The sequence below is a fragment of the Setaria italica genome, chromosome II (genome assembly GCF_000263155.2).
Source record: "Setaria italica strain Yugu1 chromosome II, Setaria_italica_v2.0, whole genome shotgun sequence".
Classification (NCBI taxonomy): domain Eukaryota; kingdom Viridiplantae; phylum Streptophyta; class Magnoliopsida; order Poales; family Poaceae; genus Setaria; species Setaria italica.
The window spans coordinates 21,242,405-21,256,597 of NC_028451.1; the positions used below are offsets into that span (position 1 = coordinate 21,242,405).

Below are 14,193 nucleotides of genomic sequence, written 5' to 3' on the forward strand. Positions count from 1 at the left end.
CCAACAACCCTTGGGCTCAAACACGCGGACATATCAGCAGGTGCCGCCCCCGGAGGAGAGGGAGGAGGAGGCAACGATGGTGGTAGGGGACAGGGTGTCGCGGGAGGAAATGATGGGTGTTAACTTCACCTCTAGCAACACACAGGGTCATTTTATCATATTGTGCAGCCAACCAAACATAAGCATAGCAAACCAGACTATCTTTATCCACCCTACCAAACAACGAGCAATTTGCATTGATTTAGCTTGGTCAAAATTGATCTGGGTTAGAGTTAGTCTGGCTAGGAACTAATGCAGCCTACCGATCACTATCATAAAGTACTTATGGGTATTAGGGCAGGAGGAGACTCTTCTTCTACTCCATCGGTCTCATACAAACCCTAGGTCTATGGGAGCACCGGATGCCTCCTGGAGGTTCCTTTCTGTTCCGTTGAATTTCTAATTCACCAACATGAATATTTAAGATCGGATATTTTTTTAATGTAAAAATATCTCTAAATATATAGAAAATATATGTATCTAGAAAAGTCAAAATGATTTGAAATGGAGGGAGTACCTCTAAATTCTAATCGATGGCTTGCGTTAGTGCCCAACGGCCGAAATCAGTGGAGCTGCAAAATTGAATAAAGGATTCATTGCGACAAAAAGATTGGGAATCAAGCAGCTAGCCAATCCTTGCCTTAGTCTGGACGCCTCTCTCACGGTCTCACCAGTGCCCACTGTGTGGCGCCCGGAGCACCGTGGAGGTCAAGTGCGCCAACGCCAGCAACGCCGAGGACTCCTCCGCCGACTCCGCGCGTCGGGACGCGGGGTCCGGCGGCGAGGACGGGGCTCCTAATACTACCAACTACGCGATCCTGGACGACCTCGCCGTCAGGCCCGTGGCCGCCGCCGCCGGCCTGAGCGGCGCCGCGCTCGGCCGACGCAGACGACGTGCACGAGCAGACCGTGCCCTTCGGGTACAAGGAGGTACAGGTACTGTCTCGTCGTCCCATCGCCTCCTCATCATTGCTAAGATTCACGATCACGTCGCTCGGTAGCATGTTTGCTGTGCTGGTGAAAGCTCATCGCCCATTGCTCTACTACCGATCGTGCTTGTTTCCAGGGCCTGGACCTGCTCTGGGCGGCGCTGCACTCCAAGACGGCGCTCACCGACGTGTTCCTACCCGCCGTCGCTCCGGCCGCCCAGCGCCGCCACCGCCCATCAACGTTCATTCGGGAACAGTAGTTCCTCAATTCAGACTTTTCTGGTTGATTGAGATCGAGTCGAAATTAGTAGCTGTGCTGTTTCTGCTTGCTGTCTAGGTAATTGAGCAGGTCGTCACTAGTATTTTTGACTGGAAGCTGTGATCTTATCTGTAGCAAGCTAATCGAGTGTTACGATGCTCATCGAGTCTTTAGCTAGTAGCAATGCTTTACATCTGGATGGCTCTGTAAAACACCAACGGCATATGCAACAAAGCAGGTGGTGAAAATGAAACTTGCAGGAACATCTTCTGTAGCTGTTTGTTATGGACGAGCCTAGGCACTACTACAGAGTGAGACATGCTCCCACTGGTGCGCGTGGGCCTGATTGCGATCAGACGCGCACGCCAGGGACTGTTTGTTCTTCCAGTTATTTCCGAGCATGCCTGGAAGAAATCTTGGTTGCCTGAAAAATAAACCCCGGTTTATGTGTGCAACAAATGGAGCACTCTGCAGTTCACATTTTGCACAAAAATGCGTAAGATGTTGAATAATTTACAAGAGAAAGATGTACACAGATGCATAGCATCACTACTTGAAACTCGTATGAATCCATGTTTCCGGAACTTTGGCGTGATAACCATCTTCTATATATTTTCCAGGGTCGGAAAATTCTCGTGAACAAAGCACATTCCCTATGAATGCGCCTCAAAATATAAAGAAGCAACCAACTCTAACTGTTCTCCAACCCCCAAAATTTTGAACGGTGTTTCAAGTAGACTTAGGGAAGGCAAGATCCTTGAGTTGCTGAGGATCTACAGCAGATGGTGCTTTGGTGAGTGCACACTGAGCCGTCGTGGTCTTGGGGAATGCTATCACGTCCCGGATTGAGCTCTCACCAGCCAAGAGCATCACCAGCCGATCCAATCCATAAGCAATGCCTCCTGCAGTAAAATTTCCAATACACCAAAACAATAAGCAAACAAAAGCAGCAAAGACTGGGCACAACATATGGTATAAATTGCTATATAATATTGAGCATGAGCATTAGCCTATCTTAGAATAAGAATGTGTCAGAAGGCATATAATGAGAAAAGTGGAATTTTCTAAAAGGGCAGTTATTATCTGAGGAATAGCAACTTAGTGAAACATCAGAAAAGACGGTTTGTATTGTAAGACTTTAGTATAATATTAGACGGAGTTTATTGTAACTGAACATGCATACCATGTGGGGGAGCACCCATGTCCAAAGATTCTAAAAGGTACCCAAATTTCTCCTCCGCCTGCATTGGAAATAAGGAAAAGCATAAGTCACAAAAGAGTGAGCATCACCAAATACAGTACCAGCATGTTGACCACACTAACAATCTGAGCAGAATGTGGATAAAAGCATGCAATGCTTGCATAAAATTGGTTCAAATACCATTACCCTGTAATGCTGGTAGTTTCAAAATTTTGACCATCAAATTTGTAAATTTGTAAACATATACACCTACATGACTTCCATTCTGTTAACTTTGTCATCTGATAAACAAATGGCAGCTGAGGACATTCTTTTCTCAACAAATTTTTATAACTTTTTTTACGGCAGTTTCACCTAACACCATATATGGGACATTTGAGAACCGAGAGCATGCTTGCAATCATAATGGGGGCAGTACGAACCATATGAACTATGAAGGGCAAGCAGATAACTGAAGTCATACCTGTTCAGGTGAGATACCAATGATCTCAAAAATCCTTTGCTGTACATCACTTTTGTAGATTCTCAAACTGCCCCCTCCAATCTATTAATAACAGGACACATTATTAGATGTTTGGTATAATTTTCAACATGAAATCTAGCAATCTTTTGCATATATTTCAGTAACATGGATATATCATAGCTGTGAAAAAAATTAATATCAACACATCAGACCAACTTTTGCACATCTCAATTCATTATTGCTAAAACCAGAAAGAAGGGTCATTCACTCAGGCAGCTCTATAGAAGTAATTTAGCATCTATAAGGTCAAAGTATTAAGTATTTGAATCATCTTCATTTATGGACCCATATATAATACACAAGCAACACTCAACAGAAAACAAATAAGAACTCAGATTGTACTGCACAAAACAACTAAATAAATTGTATTGAACATTGATGCGTAACAGTATGTCCAATTGCCAGTCAGCATGCAATATGAATCCTCAACTGTAACTTGATTAAATTCCTGATTCAAAGTTTATGTAAACCAGTCGAATGATACAACTAGCATGTTTCAATTTAAAAACAAAGACTACTCAATTCAATATAGTAATGATATTTCTTGGCTAAAATAAATGTAAATAAACATGTTTGCATTAGTCTTTTTTTTCTGAATATGTGCTGGATTGCATCTGTGTGAAGGTATGACAATTTGCTAAGCAAGACAATGCAAGAAAAACTTCAATAACCAAGACCGGTAACAATCTTGAACTTTAGGGTGTATCATAAGACTCAAATAGATTAAGACAATGTATCAGTTAGCTTTGTATGCACACTAAGAAAGATGAAAACAGGATGTACCTCCACACCGTTGTAAATCATGTCATAAGCCAGGGCACGAGCTGATGGTAGATCATTCATGTCTTTAGGATTTGGCGCGGTGAAAGGATGATGTAGGGCCTGGGTTCATAAAGGCAGAAATTGACATACTCAGAAAGCATAAATTCAGACAGCTACTTCTAGGGACGTGCAAATTCTCAGTGTATCGGGACCAAAATTAGAACAGTGGGCATTTGCTGTAATCATGATCTTATTGTTACCAACCCATTAAAATGGCATTAGCATGTAATATGAGAAACATATTGATTATAACCAACCCTGTATTATGTTTGTTGCTATGTGTGTCGTACCATATCATGCTAGGTCACATTTACAGACTCTGGAGATTAATTCCAATAATGGTGGACATTCTGGTGCTAAAATGTGATACCCTACTATACCAAATTCTGCAAATGGTGTAATGTCAACACAATAAAATAACAGCCTCTTTCAAAATAGCAAGTATACACAGATCTCTAAAATAATGTGATCAGAGACAATTAAGCAGTTCTTATAATTAATAGAAGACTAAGAATAACTGACCTCATATCTCTGCTCATCACTGTTCCATTCAAACATTGGAAAATCTGTCACCCAAAGAACTGAATTTGTTGACTGGAAAAATATAGAAAATGCAAAAGTGGATGTCAGGAGTATAAGGCAGAAACAGAATTATTAAAAATAATACTCCCTCCATCCCAAATTATAAGTCATTCCAAGAATCTTGGAGAGTCAAAGTATATCAAGTTTGACCAAATTTTTCATGATAATATAATAACATTTATGATGTCAACTAAGTATCATTAGATTCTTCATCAATTATATTTTCATAGTATACCTATTTGATGTCATAAATCTTTATAATTTTCTCTATAATTTTGGTCAAACTTGAGATGCTTTGACTCTCCAAGATTCTTGGAATGACTTATAATTTGGCATGGAGGGAGTAATATAATATGGAAAAAAACAACAGCATCTCATCAATATACCATGAGTAATGTATAGAACATATCAACATTAAGGATCAATATATTCCACAGTTTCTGACTCACCGTGTCTATCACTTCCAGCTTATGAGCAATAAATAATCTTAACCAGCCAAGAATCCGGTTAGCTGATGATTGTTCACCCAGTGCAAACAGGATAAGATCACCCGCCTTTGCATCCAGAAGTTCCACAAGCTGCTCTTTCTTTTCAGGTTTCATACTTGATACCAGCGGACCAATTCCTTCAAGATCCCCTATGAAAGAAGACAAAAATATTATATATATAGAACAATTGTGCAAGCGATGCCACAGAAAAAGTCTAATAGAAGAGCAAAGATTTTTTTTCATTTTACCATTCTCCATAACTTTGAGGAAAGGTAGGCCCTTGGCTCCAGCTTTGGAAGCTTCAGTGTAAACAGTTCCTTTCTTTAGGTCAGTGTTTGAAAACACCGTCGCACCACCAGGAACACACAGTGCCTTTATTATACCTCCATTTTCCAAGGTATCAGCAAAAACCTTGAAGCTACTGCCCAAAAATGCACCGCTAACCTGCATTGGACCGAATAGTTAATGAGGGGATCAATTGTGTGACTAATTAATTAGGAAAGTAATTCTTAGCACATGTTCGACATATATGTTGCATGGCAAAAGCAGCACAGGATCTATCAGGCCACTAACAAAACATATAGTAATAACAGTACTATATGAACAGTGCTAATGTGCATTGCAGACATAGTTAACTAATCAAATCATTAATGTCGCAAGTATAAAGGTAAGCAGAAAGGTCAGGAATCCTCACATCTTTCAGCTCCCAATCAAAGCGAAGGTCAGGCCTATCTGTCCCATAGCGATCCATTGCCTCTGCATATGTTAACCTTGGAAATGGATTTGGCAGCTTGATACCTCCTGCCGCTAGAAAAACCTGTTACATGAATTCTTCGACCATTCATTAATTCAACCATAAACAGTGGTAGTTAGTGAAGGGACAATGACATTTCCTGAACAATGTACCGAGACCTTGACTTACAGCTAACTATCTAATGTAGCTAACTGATAAGTCAGCAAATAGAGTCAGAGACTGTGACATATCTTTATAAGAAAACATTTGTGGTTACCTTTCACACATGGCAACCACCGACAGGCAAGGGTCAAAGGGTCTCAATACAATGTTGAACTCGAGAAAGGAAAGAAAGAGAAAAAGGTATGTCAAAACCAGCATACATGTCTCATCAAATCTTCATTTAACTTCAACATATCCTCCATTGATGTAAAGGCAATCTCCATATCAAGTTGTGTAAACTCCGGTTGCCTGTCCGCACGCAAATCTTCATCCCGGAAGCACCTACAAGAATCATATAATGCAGCTTTTAAAGAGTAGTTAACTCGTCTAATAATACTATATGAACTGTATGTGATCATATGCTCATGCTGTGAGTTTATTGCCGAGACAGAAATGAAATTTGAAAATTAAGCTCCGAAGGTAACAAAAACAAAATAAATCTCATTGACATAAGAAAAAAAAATTGTGGCTCCTAACTAGATAGAATAATGGCAGAAGAGTTCAGATACGTGAAACAACCAAAGTGCAATTATATCTAGAAAAGAAACAGCAGTTACCTTGCAATCTGATAATATTTTTCAAAGCCAGAAACCATCAACATTTGCTTGAACAACTGAGGGCTTTGAGGGAGAGCGTAGAATGTTCCTGGCTTCAGAAACCATATTGGAAGAAATCAGGGAGCATTTAGCGCTTATTTGAAAAGGTAATAAACACCACTGTTTATTTCTAGCTATTAGACCTACAACCAACAATCACTTGCAATAGAATTCTGATGCATGATAATGTGTAGTTTATAAACACAATTGTAATATACTCGAATGGAATAACTTCGCAAACTAAGAACAGAAGTCTTCCAGACTACAATCACAACGTAATTTTCTCAAACATCAGAATCAACCAGCACAAAGAAAAAGAAAGAACTAACTTAATATGTACATTTAAACTGTCATAAGAGTATTTTATATTGGAGAAAGTTGCTTTTGCAGAAAAGAATCCAAAGTCCAAACATGACATGAAGCACAACTCTTCAAAGTTGCAAGGGATAGCAAAGTGCATAATGTGTTTTTTAATAGATAAAACGAGAACTGTCCTGTGAAGAAACAGATAAATTGTATACAGCTTAATCACCTGAACTCTCGATGGTACAAGATAGTCCCGAGCACCTTCTGGTGTAGATTTGGATAAAACTGGAGTCTCAATCTACCTTAACATGTAACTTTAGATCAGAGTCAAATAGAAATATTACTGCTACTATAGACATTGTTAGTAACTGGCATTGCCTTAGATTTAGTGACTAGTTGTTAGGTGATACAAGCAATAGCAGATGTTTGACAGTGCATGCATGATGGATCTGTTTTGACTAATCTACACAATTTTCATCAATTAGATTGTACTGCTGGTAAGATGCTAAAATTGAAAAGTACTGCTGGTGACTAAACAAGAAGTATCTTGCACGATGATAAAAACAAATTTTCAATGACATTAAAACTGATGCTATTATAATAGGATTCAAAATCCGAGTCACAAGTTGAAGGATTAGAGCCCTGACTCAAGACTGACCATCTAGCACTACATCATGAAACTATTTCGGATTTATTTTGTTACAAAGTGAAAAATAACAGGTATATGGCAAGTAGGATATATTGAGGTGGAAATTCAGGTAAATAAACAATGAGTGTAACAGTATATAATAAACAGCATACCTCAACAAATTCATGTTCATCCTCCAAGTAACGTCGGATGAGTTTAACAACATTGTGGCGCAACCGCAAGTTGGACTGCATTTGAGGACGACGCAAGTCCAGCACTCTAAACCTGTAATATTCGATGATAGGAAGTTACAAAAAAAGCACATTACCTAAAATGGCAGAGCATAAACACATAGCTTAAATTAATTTTAGCATATCAGGAATCTCAAGTTCGAAAGGAGAAAAGAATAAGAACAAGGTGATCAACTTTACGAAAAGAGGAATGCTCTATCTTTTGACAAGCACATTAAAATCTTGAACAGAGTTGTTGTTGGGATCAAGAAGCAAAGTACAGTAGTCCGGCAGAATCCAACGGTTGGTTTGACTAAAGTAACATTATATAAGTTGGTACAAGTTAGCATAGTCCGAATCCAATGAAAAGAAGCTATAGTCCAGCAGAATCCAATGATGGCAAGAATTTCCTAACAAAACTGCATCTACACACCCCCGTCCCAACATTAAATATCTAACTATTGAAGGGATTTGAAAGGAAAAACAATCCAAAACTAGAGTTGTGAACATAATTAGTATATAGCAAACTGAAGTGAATATTACTACAGCAACTGAGAGCAGTTAGAAAGTGTGACAAGCAATCATGCACCTCTGCCCTGTGTATGCATATAGCATTCACAATGCCTCCTATTATACTAAATACAAATGCCATGCTCCCAATAGCTAGTTACCATCAGATACGCTAGAATTAGTGCATGACAATGCCTACGCCACATAAGCATCACCTTTCCTAAAGTCTAATGTGTAACTTTCATACACCATCTAAACGCATATCAGCACAATTTTGACAAGTCTAGCTAATTTGGGTTATTCACCAAATACAAATGCCATGCTTCCAATAGCTAGTTACTATCAGATACACTAGAATTAGTGCATGAAATGCATATGCCACATAAGCACCATCTTTCCTAAAGTCTAATGTGTAACTTTCATACACCACATAAACGCATATCAGCACAATTTTGACAAGTCTAGGCAATTTGAGTTATTCACCATTCTTACAGATACTTCAAAAAAGGCCTGAGCAAAAAACAAATTTCCAGGAACCACAAACTGTAAATGTTTTACCTCAACCTAATTTCTTCCGGAAACTTCTCTTTTACAGTCTCGGCGGTTGTAACAGGAAACGGCAATGAACGCGTTACTGAGTTCAGCACTAAAACACGATCTGCAGCAACCTTCACGGTAACCACATGACAACAAAGTTAGACAGTCATGTCGGTTTCCGCTGAACACAAAAGAAAATAGAAAAGTTGATGCCAATCAAAGAAACAGGTACTTGAACTATGAGTTATAAAAATTATATATGATATTCCTTATCCCATACATTTTGCATAAAGGAAATGGGAGCTTCTTAAACAGAAATATTTCGATAGTAGATTATGTAAATATCAAGTTCTAGCCATAAAAAGTCTTCCTCTAGATTATTGATCTCAAAAAAACATAATAAGGTGTGATGGGTAACAGTCAATACCTCTATAGCCCCGGTCTTCATATCTGCATTGATGGCATCTGCCGGGCGTGGCCGCACCACCCCCTCAACAGCAACCACTGACTCCACTCTCAGCTTGTTTACTATGTTGTAAACTTCTGGATACTCTGGCAATGTTGTCACCTAGGCAAAGGACCAAATAAAAACCCCTGTGACCATTCGATAATAACAACATAAACATCAACAACCAAAACATTCCAGACAACACACATCAAGCAATGAAAGCTTAGGGAAAATGTGAAATTAACATTAATTGCGAATTTGTCTCCACAGCAGCAGCAGCAGCTACATCAATGTAATCACGAGCAAACAGATACGAAATCACAAAACAATGTACTGTAGCAGCTTGCAACCAAAGGAAGTAAGCAAGTACCAGCATAGTCAGCACTGCAGAAAACCATCACTAACGCAGCCACCACGACTACGACCCACCTGCACCATTCCGGAGCGGTCGCGCAGGGTGAGGAAGGTGAGCCCGGCGTGCACGCGGCGTAGCGCAACCCATCCGCAGAGCCGCACCCTGCGCCCGGCGTCCCCGGCGCCGAGCTCGCCGCACAGCGCGTCCCTCGGCGGCCACTGCAGCGGCTGCAGCCTCTCGACCTTCGCACCAGCTTCCGCGGGCGCTGCCGCCTCCTCCGGCGGGCTCGCTGCCGCGTCGGTGGCTGCCGCGGCCGCTAGGGTTCGGAGCTGGGGCGAGGGACCGGCGGGCGAGGGAGAGGCCGAGGTGGTAGAGAGCGGGATGAGGCGGCGGAGGTGCAAGGCGGATGGCCTGGGCTTTAGGCGGGAGAGGAGGGAGAGGGGCGAGGCGCGAAGGAGGGAGGACGCCATTGGAGACGACGGGGAAGGAATCGGATGGTGGGGGGATGGGGAGGTTTGGATGGTTTATCCCTGGACACGAATTGGTCCGGCCAAAACGAAGGAACGCAGCCGGAGCCGACCCACTTCGACGCCGTCTCGAGTCCGTCCGTGGGACCCGCAGGCGAGCGCGCTGGGAGGTGTGCGGGAGCTGGCCGCACTGGGGGGAAGGGGCGGGCTGGGGCGGCGACCGGTGGCGCGGCGCAGTGGCGGAGGCGCGGCAGGGGCGGCGCCGGTGGCCGTATGCGCGCGTTGCTGGGCCGTGAGACGTCATGAGCGCCCTAAAAATAAAATTTGCATCACACAATGCAACATCCATGAAAGAAACTCTCGAAAATAAACATCCAAAAAGGGGGGAATTTGCATATCATAGCAAACCCGAAAAACTCAAAACAAACCATTTAATGTTTCAAGTTTTTCATCATCCAACAATACAGTTTACGGGGAATTCAAAGAACTACAAGTACTTCAAGCTAACTGCAACAGAACGTGTAATCCCCACCTGTTTTGGAAAGTAGCATAGATCTACAGACAGGAAAGAATCACATGCACTTCCAACTTGAAATGCCTTTCGGTGTTGCTTTTGTTTTCTCTTTTCTTTTTCCACCTTTTTAACTCAAGGGACTCTGAATATCGAGTCAAATGAACAAACACAACTTTATGCATTACATATATACCACCGATGTTCACCCACATATATAGGTTGTAAATAATGTACACACCAGACCAGTAACATTACTCGACTCCCCATAACATCTTCACCACTTAACTGTAAAAAACTTTCACAAACAAGTTTTCATGGATGTCATGAAGTCCCTTCAGAATTCAACAAGATAACCATAGCTCGGCTCCACGGTCCAGTCAACTTCATGACCCTCAAGATTCAGCAGCAGTAGGTTGCATGCAGCAGAACCATTTCTTCTGCAAATAGAAACAGATCTTGATGAAAACATCTAAACATCACATTACCAGGGCAAAAGATTTCCCTGACAGTTATGCAAGAGCTACCATTAGTAATCATCATGTCATACACACTAGAATTAACAGATTTTGCTACTCATGCACACTAAAGACTTCCTAGAAAGATCTCATTTATATGCATGAGATTTGGCTAGATCCATAAAACATTGGAAGGGACAATAGGCTCACCCTTGCCTAAAACAAGCCGTAAAGGGACTTGCATCATGGCTATGGTCTTTCCTGTTTACTAGTGTAGATGCCAATGAAATGACTATGACAAAGATTGATAACTCTCTACAGCAATGGCAGACACTTTGGTTACAATCGAGCTGCCTGTAAAGGGAGGCCTGCAGAATTTCTGTAATACGCACCAACTCATGATTGTAACAACTATCTATGCTAGAACATTTATTGTTTTTCAACATTTCCAATAAGTTAAAACAACATTTTTTCCCATCTGTTAGCAGCATTACATGGTCATCCTCAGCCATAAACATAATAGAGCCTCATGGCCAACAATCCAATACATGATTTTGAATGGCTCAAACCACTACAGACCCACTACATACAGATAGAAGGGCACGTTACAATTCATTGTGTAAACAATATGATTGCAACAGTATATGGTCATATTTGGAACAAAAATTGCAGTTCTTTCAAAAGCAGTCAGAATAATTAGACATGAAGGCAGGACCAGTAAGTGAGTACATCCACCTTGATATGGAGTTGCAACTATTCGTTGTTATTATAGGCCATCATAGACTATTTCTTTAACTATAAAAAGTGCTGAAATTCCCATGGAAATGGGACACCAAAATGGAAAGGACAGGGTGCTTACAGAACTGCTAGGTCCCTTTGCTGCATATAACCCTTGCCCAGATGGCTGTGAATTTTTTGTGGGCACATCTTGTCCCTGTGAGTTGCCACCAGTCTTCTTCTCATCCCTGGCTTTGTTGAAGATTACAGTGAACCCCTCAGCTGATGCAGGGTCATTGACATCCCATTCTCCAAACTTGGGCAGCGGACTTCCTTTTTCCTACATGAGTTCAAAAAGGAGCAGAAAAAAAGCTCTTATCAGGCATCATTGTGGTAATCGCACCTGAATGTACAATGGTTAAGACAGAGGAAGGAATATGGAATTAAGCATTACAGATGTAACTGTTCCGTGAAAAAAAAAAGCCTTAAATTATCGACTCACATGAAGAAAATGCAACATGTGGAGAGACAATCATAGTTTGACACTACTAAGCAGCAGGCAGAGCACAAATTTAAGCCAGAAGCACCAGCTATCTGATTAAAATTGCATGCTAGGCCTGAACAAAATATAGCAACAGCATAGTCAAATTGAGGAAACGGAAAGACAAGGTCTGTGGCAGCCTCACCCTCAGCCTCATCTTAACCAATTAAACCACTCGCATAAAGCTCATAAAAACAGCTGCTACTATCAGACAGAAACCATTCCTACTAATGTACTACACTGGACGGGAAGTAATACAGAAGCAGGAGTCATTTCACCATTCAATTAATCAAGGAACCCGCAGGACCACACAACAATAAGCTTATTGGCAGCTGACGAGTACGCAGAGCAGAAACTTCAATTCCACAGAAACACGGTACCAACGGTCGAATCCTAAGACCAGTGCAGAGCCTATACAGTCACGAATCGCAGGTCGCCTCTAGGCTCTAGGTACAGGAAGGGCGTCCCAAACCCTGAGTATCAAGCGATGGACGGCGAGGAACGGCGGCGGAACTCAAACACCATACTACAAAACCAAGGAGGAAGAAAACGGCTGTGGCACGGCTACCAAACCCTCGCCGCGAAACCCTCGAATCCCCGAGCGCAGCGCCCGCCGCCGATCGGCGAGCAGCCCCTACCTCACCGCCAGCGCCTGCCGCGCGCGCAGATCAACATGCGCCCAAGAGCTGCTCCGGCGGCGCGCGCCAGGCCCCGAGAACCGACCGTCGCGCGAGAGGGGCGGGTCGAATTTCCCGAGGTGGGTAGAGAAGAAGAGCGGGGAGGGAGGAGGACGGCCGAGAAGGCGAGAGAGAAGCTTACCGCCGCCATGGCGATTCTCTTCTGCGGGGGCGAGGGAGTGGAGGCGCACCACCGGAAGGAAAGGGGACGAAGGAAAAGGAAGAGAGGAATCGGTTTCGAGGGTTTGATTGATGGAGCGATCGATTGATTAAGAGGAGTGGCTTAGCGGGCGCTAATTAATTGCTGTGCTGATACTAATTAATTTAGTAGACTAGTTGCTGTGTGACTGCGTCTTCTGGTCTCGGGGCGAGTAGGGTGTTGGGTTGGGTCATTGGGTGGCGCCTGGCTGCCGGTGCCGGTGGGGCCCGGAGGCAGGCTGTCACTCGGCCGTGGTGGACTGGACATGGACAGGAGCAGAGAGGAATCCCAGTTCGGTTGCAGCCAGGATTTTCCGTGCCAGACTGCCAGCCACTGGGTTGCAGCCGTGACGGCAGGGTTTATTTCAGCTGAAACTCATCAGAAGAAACGGGAAAAAAAAAAGGGGGGGGGGGGGGAGTCATACCCCACCCCCCTATTCGAATGAGAGAATGGTTATCTGTAAGCTAAGCTACAGAACTTCTATGAAAGATGGTTATTTTAAGCACGGATGTGTTAAGATCTTTATTGTACAGGCTACTCATTGTTTCAGGTTGCCAACCAAAATTCTTCGTGTTAGTTTTCTAAGCAACGCATATTTTCAAAAAAAAAGTTTTCTAAGCAACACAACCTAATTAAGGAAATTTAAAACAAAAGATCTGATAACTGAAGTCGAAAGGTTGAGGTAATCTATCAAACAAGAGTATATCTAAGAATAACTTACTATATTAAAGTGAGAAGTTGAAGATCCCATGATGTTACTTTAGACGTTCTACCGCATAATCAGAATGAAATTATCTAATGTGGCTAGGAGGGACGGCCATATTGTTTGGGGTAGTTAACATCGGATGGGAATTTTCCCATCGGACGGTCCGTTGCAATATCAAAATAAAACATCTCGTTCAACTCTGAGATAAAAAAATTCCCACAACATGAACATTATATTTCATACAACATGAAACGTGCATAAACAATAGTAGCAACATCGATGCTTAACTATTGCAACGTAGATCAAACCATCCGATTTTTGTAAGATTCCGAACATCAGTTCTATAGAATTACCGTAATGTTTGTGGACTATGTGCACTTAACATAGTTCTTATAGTTTAAACCACCTTCGCACACTGGCTAGCCGTGGAAGCCGACAGGGTCATCCATCTTGTTGCACGCAGCATCGCAACCATGCTATTCAAACTGAAGGTCGACACCATCTTTATC

At 42.2% G+C, this 14,193-nt stretch overlaps 2 protein-coding genes across 2 annotated transcripts; both read right to left on the minus strand.

The window, feature by feature from the left end:
- Positions 1–1,686: 1,686 nt before the first annotated feature.
- LOC101766985 (aspartate--tRNA ligase, chloroplastic/mitochondrial) lies at positions 1,687–10,016 on the minus strand. Its single transcript, XM_004956313.4, has 15 exons — positions 9,483–10,016; positions 9,033–9,173; positions 8,627–8,736; positions 7,502–7,613; positions 6,927–6,998; positions 6,356–6,447; positions 5,960–6,080; positions 5,538–5,660; positions 5,092–5,287; positions 4,805–4,992; positions 4,296–4,367; positions 3,735–3,833; positions 2,892–2,972; positions 2,411–2,468; positions 1,687–2,129 (listed from the first exon to the last, which is right to left on the minus strand). Exons 1-15 carry the CDS (start codon positions 9,876–9,878, stop codon positions 1,957–1,959), a joined length of 2,034 nt encoding a protein of 677 aa, XP_004956370.1. The 5' UTR covers positions 9,879–10,016; the 3' UTR covers positions 1,687–1,956.
- Positions 10,017–10,272: 256 nt separating this feature from the next.
- On the minus strand, positions 10,273–13,074 carry LOC101767384 (RPM1-interacting protein 4). The gene is made up of 3 exons (XM_004956315.2): positions 12,922–13,074; positions 11,704–11,901; positions 10,273–10,826 (listed from the first exon to the last, which is right to left on the minus strand). Exons 1-3 carry the CDS (start codon positions 12,928–12,930, stop codon positions 10,782–10,784), a joined length of 252 nt encoding a protein of 83 aa, XP_004956372.1. The 5' UTR covers positions 12,931–13,074; the 3' UTR covers positions 10,273–10,781.
- Positions 13,075–14,193: the final 1,119 nt, after the last annotated feature.

Bases quoted from the DNA above. Each gene is read 5' to 3' on its own strand.
- LOC101766985 (XM_004956313.4), bottom strand. From the start codon at position 9,878: ATGGCGTCCTCCCTCCTTCGCGCCTCGCCCCTCTCCCTCCTCTCCCGC. The intron at 9,174-9,482 runs GTGGGTCGTAGT...TCCTTTGCCTAG, and splicing joins ACCGCTCCGGAATGGTGCAG to GTGACAACATTGCCAGAGTA. The intron at 6,999-7,501 runs GTATGCTGTTTA...ATGTTAAGGTAG, and splicing joins ATGAACATGAATTTGTTGAG to ATTGAGACTCCAGTTTTATC.
- LOC101767384 (XM_004956315.2), bottom strand. The intron at 10,827-11,703 runs GTAAGCACCCTG...TTCTATTTGCAG, and splicing joins CAAAGGGACCTAGCAGTTCT to AAGAAATGGTTCTGCTGCAT.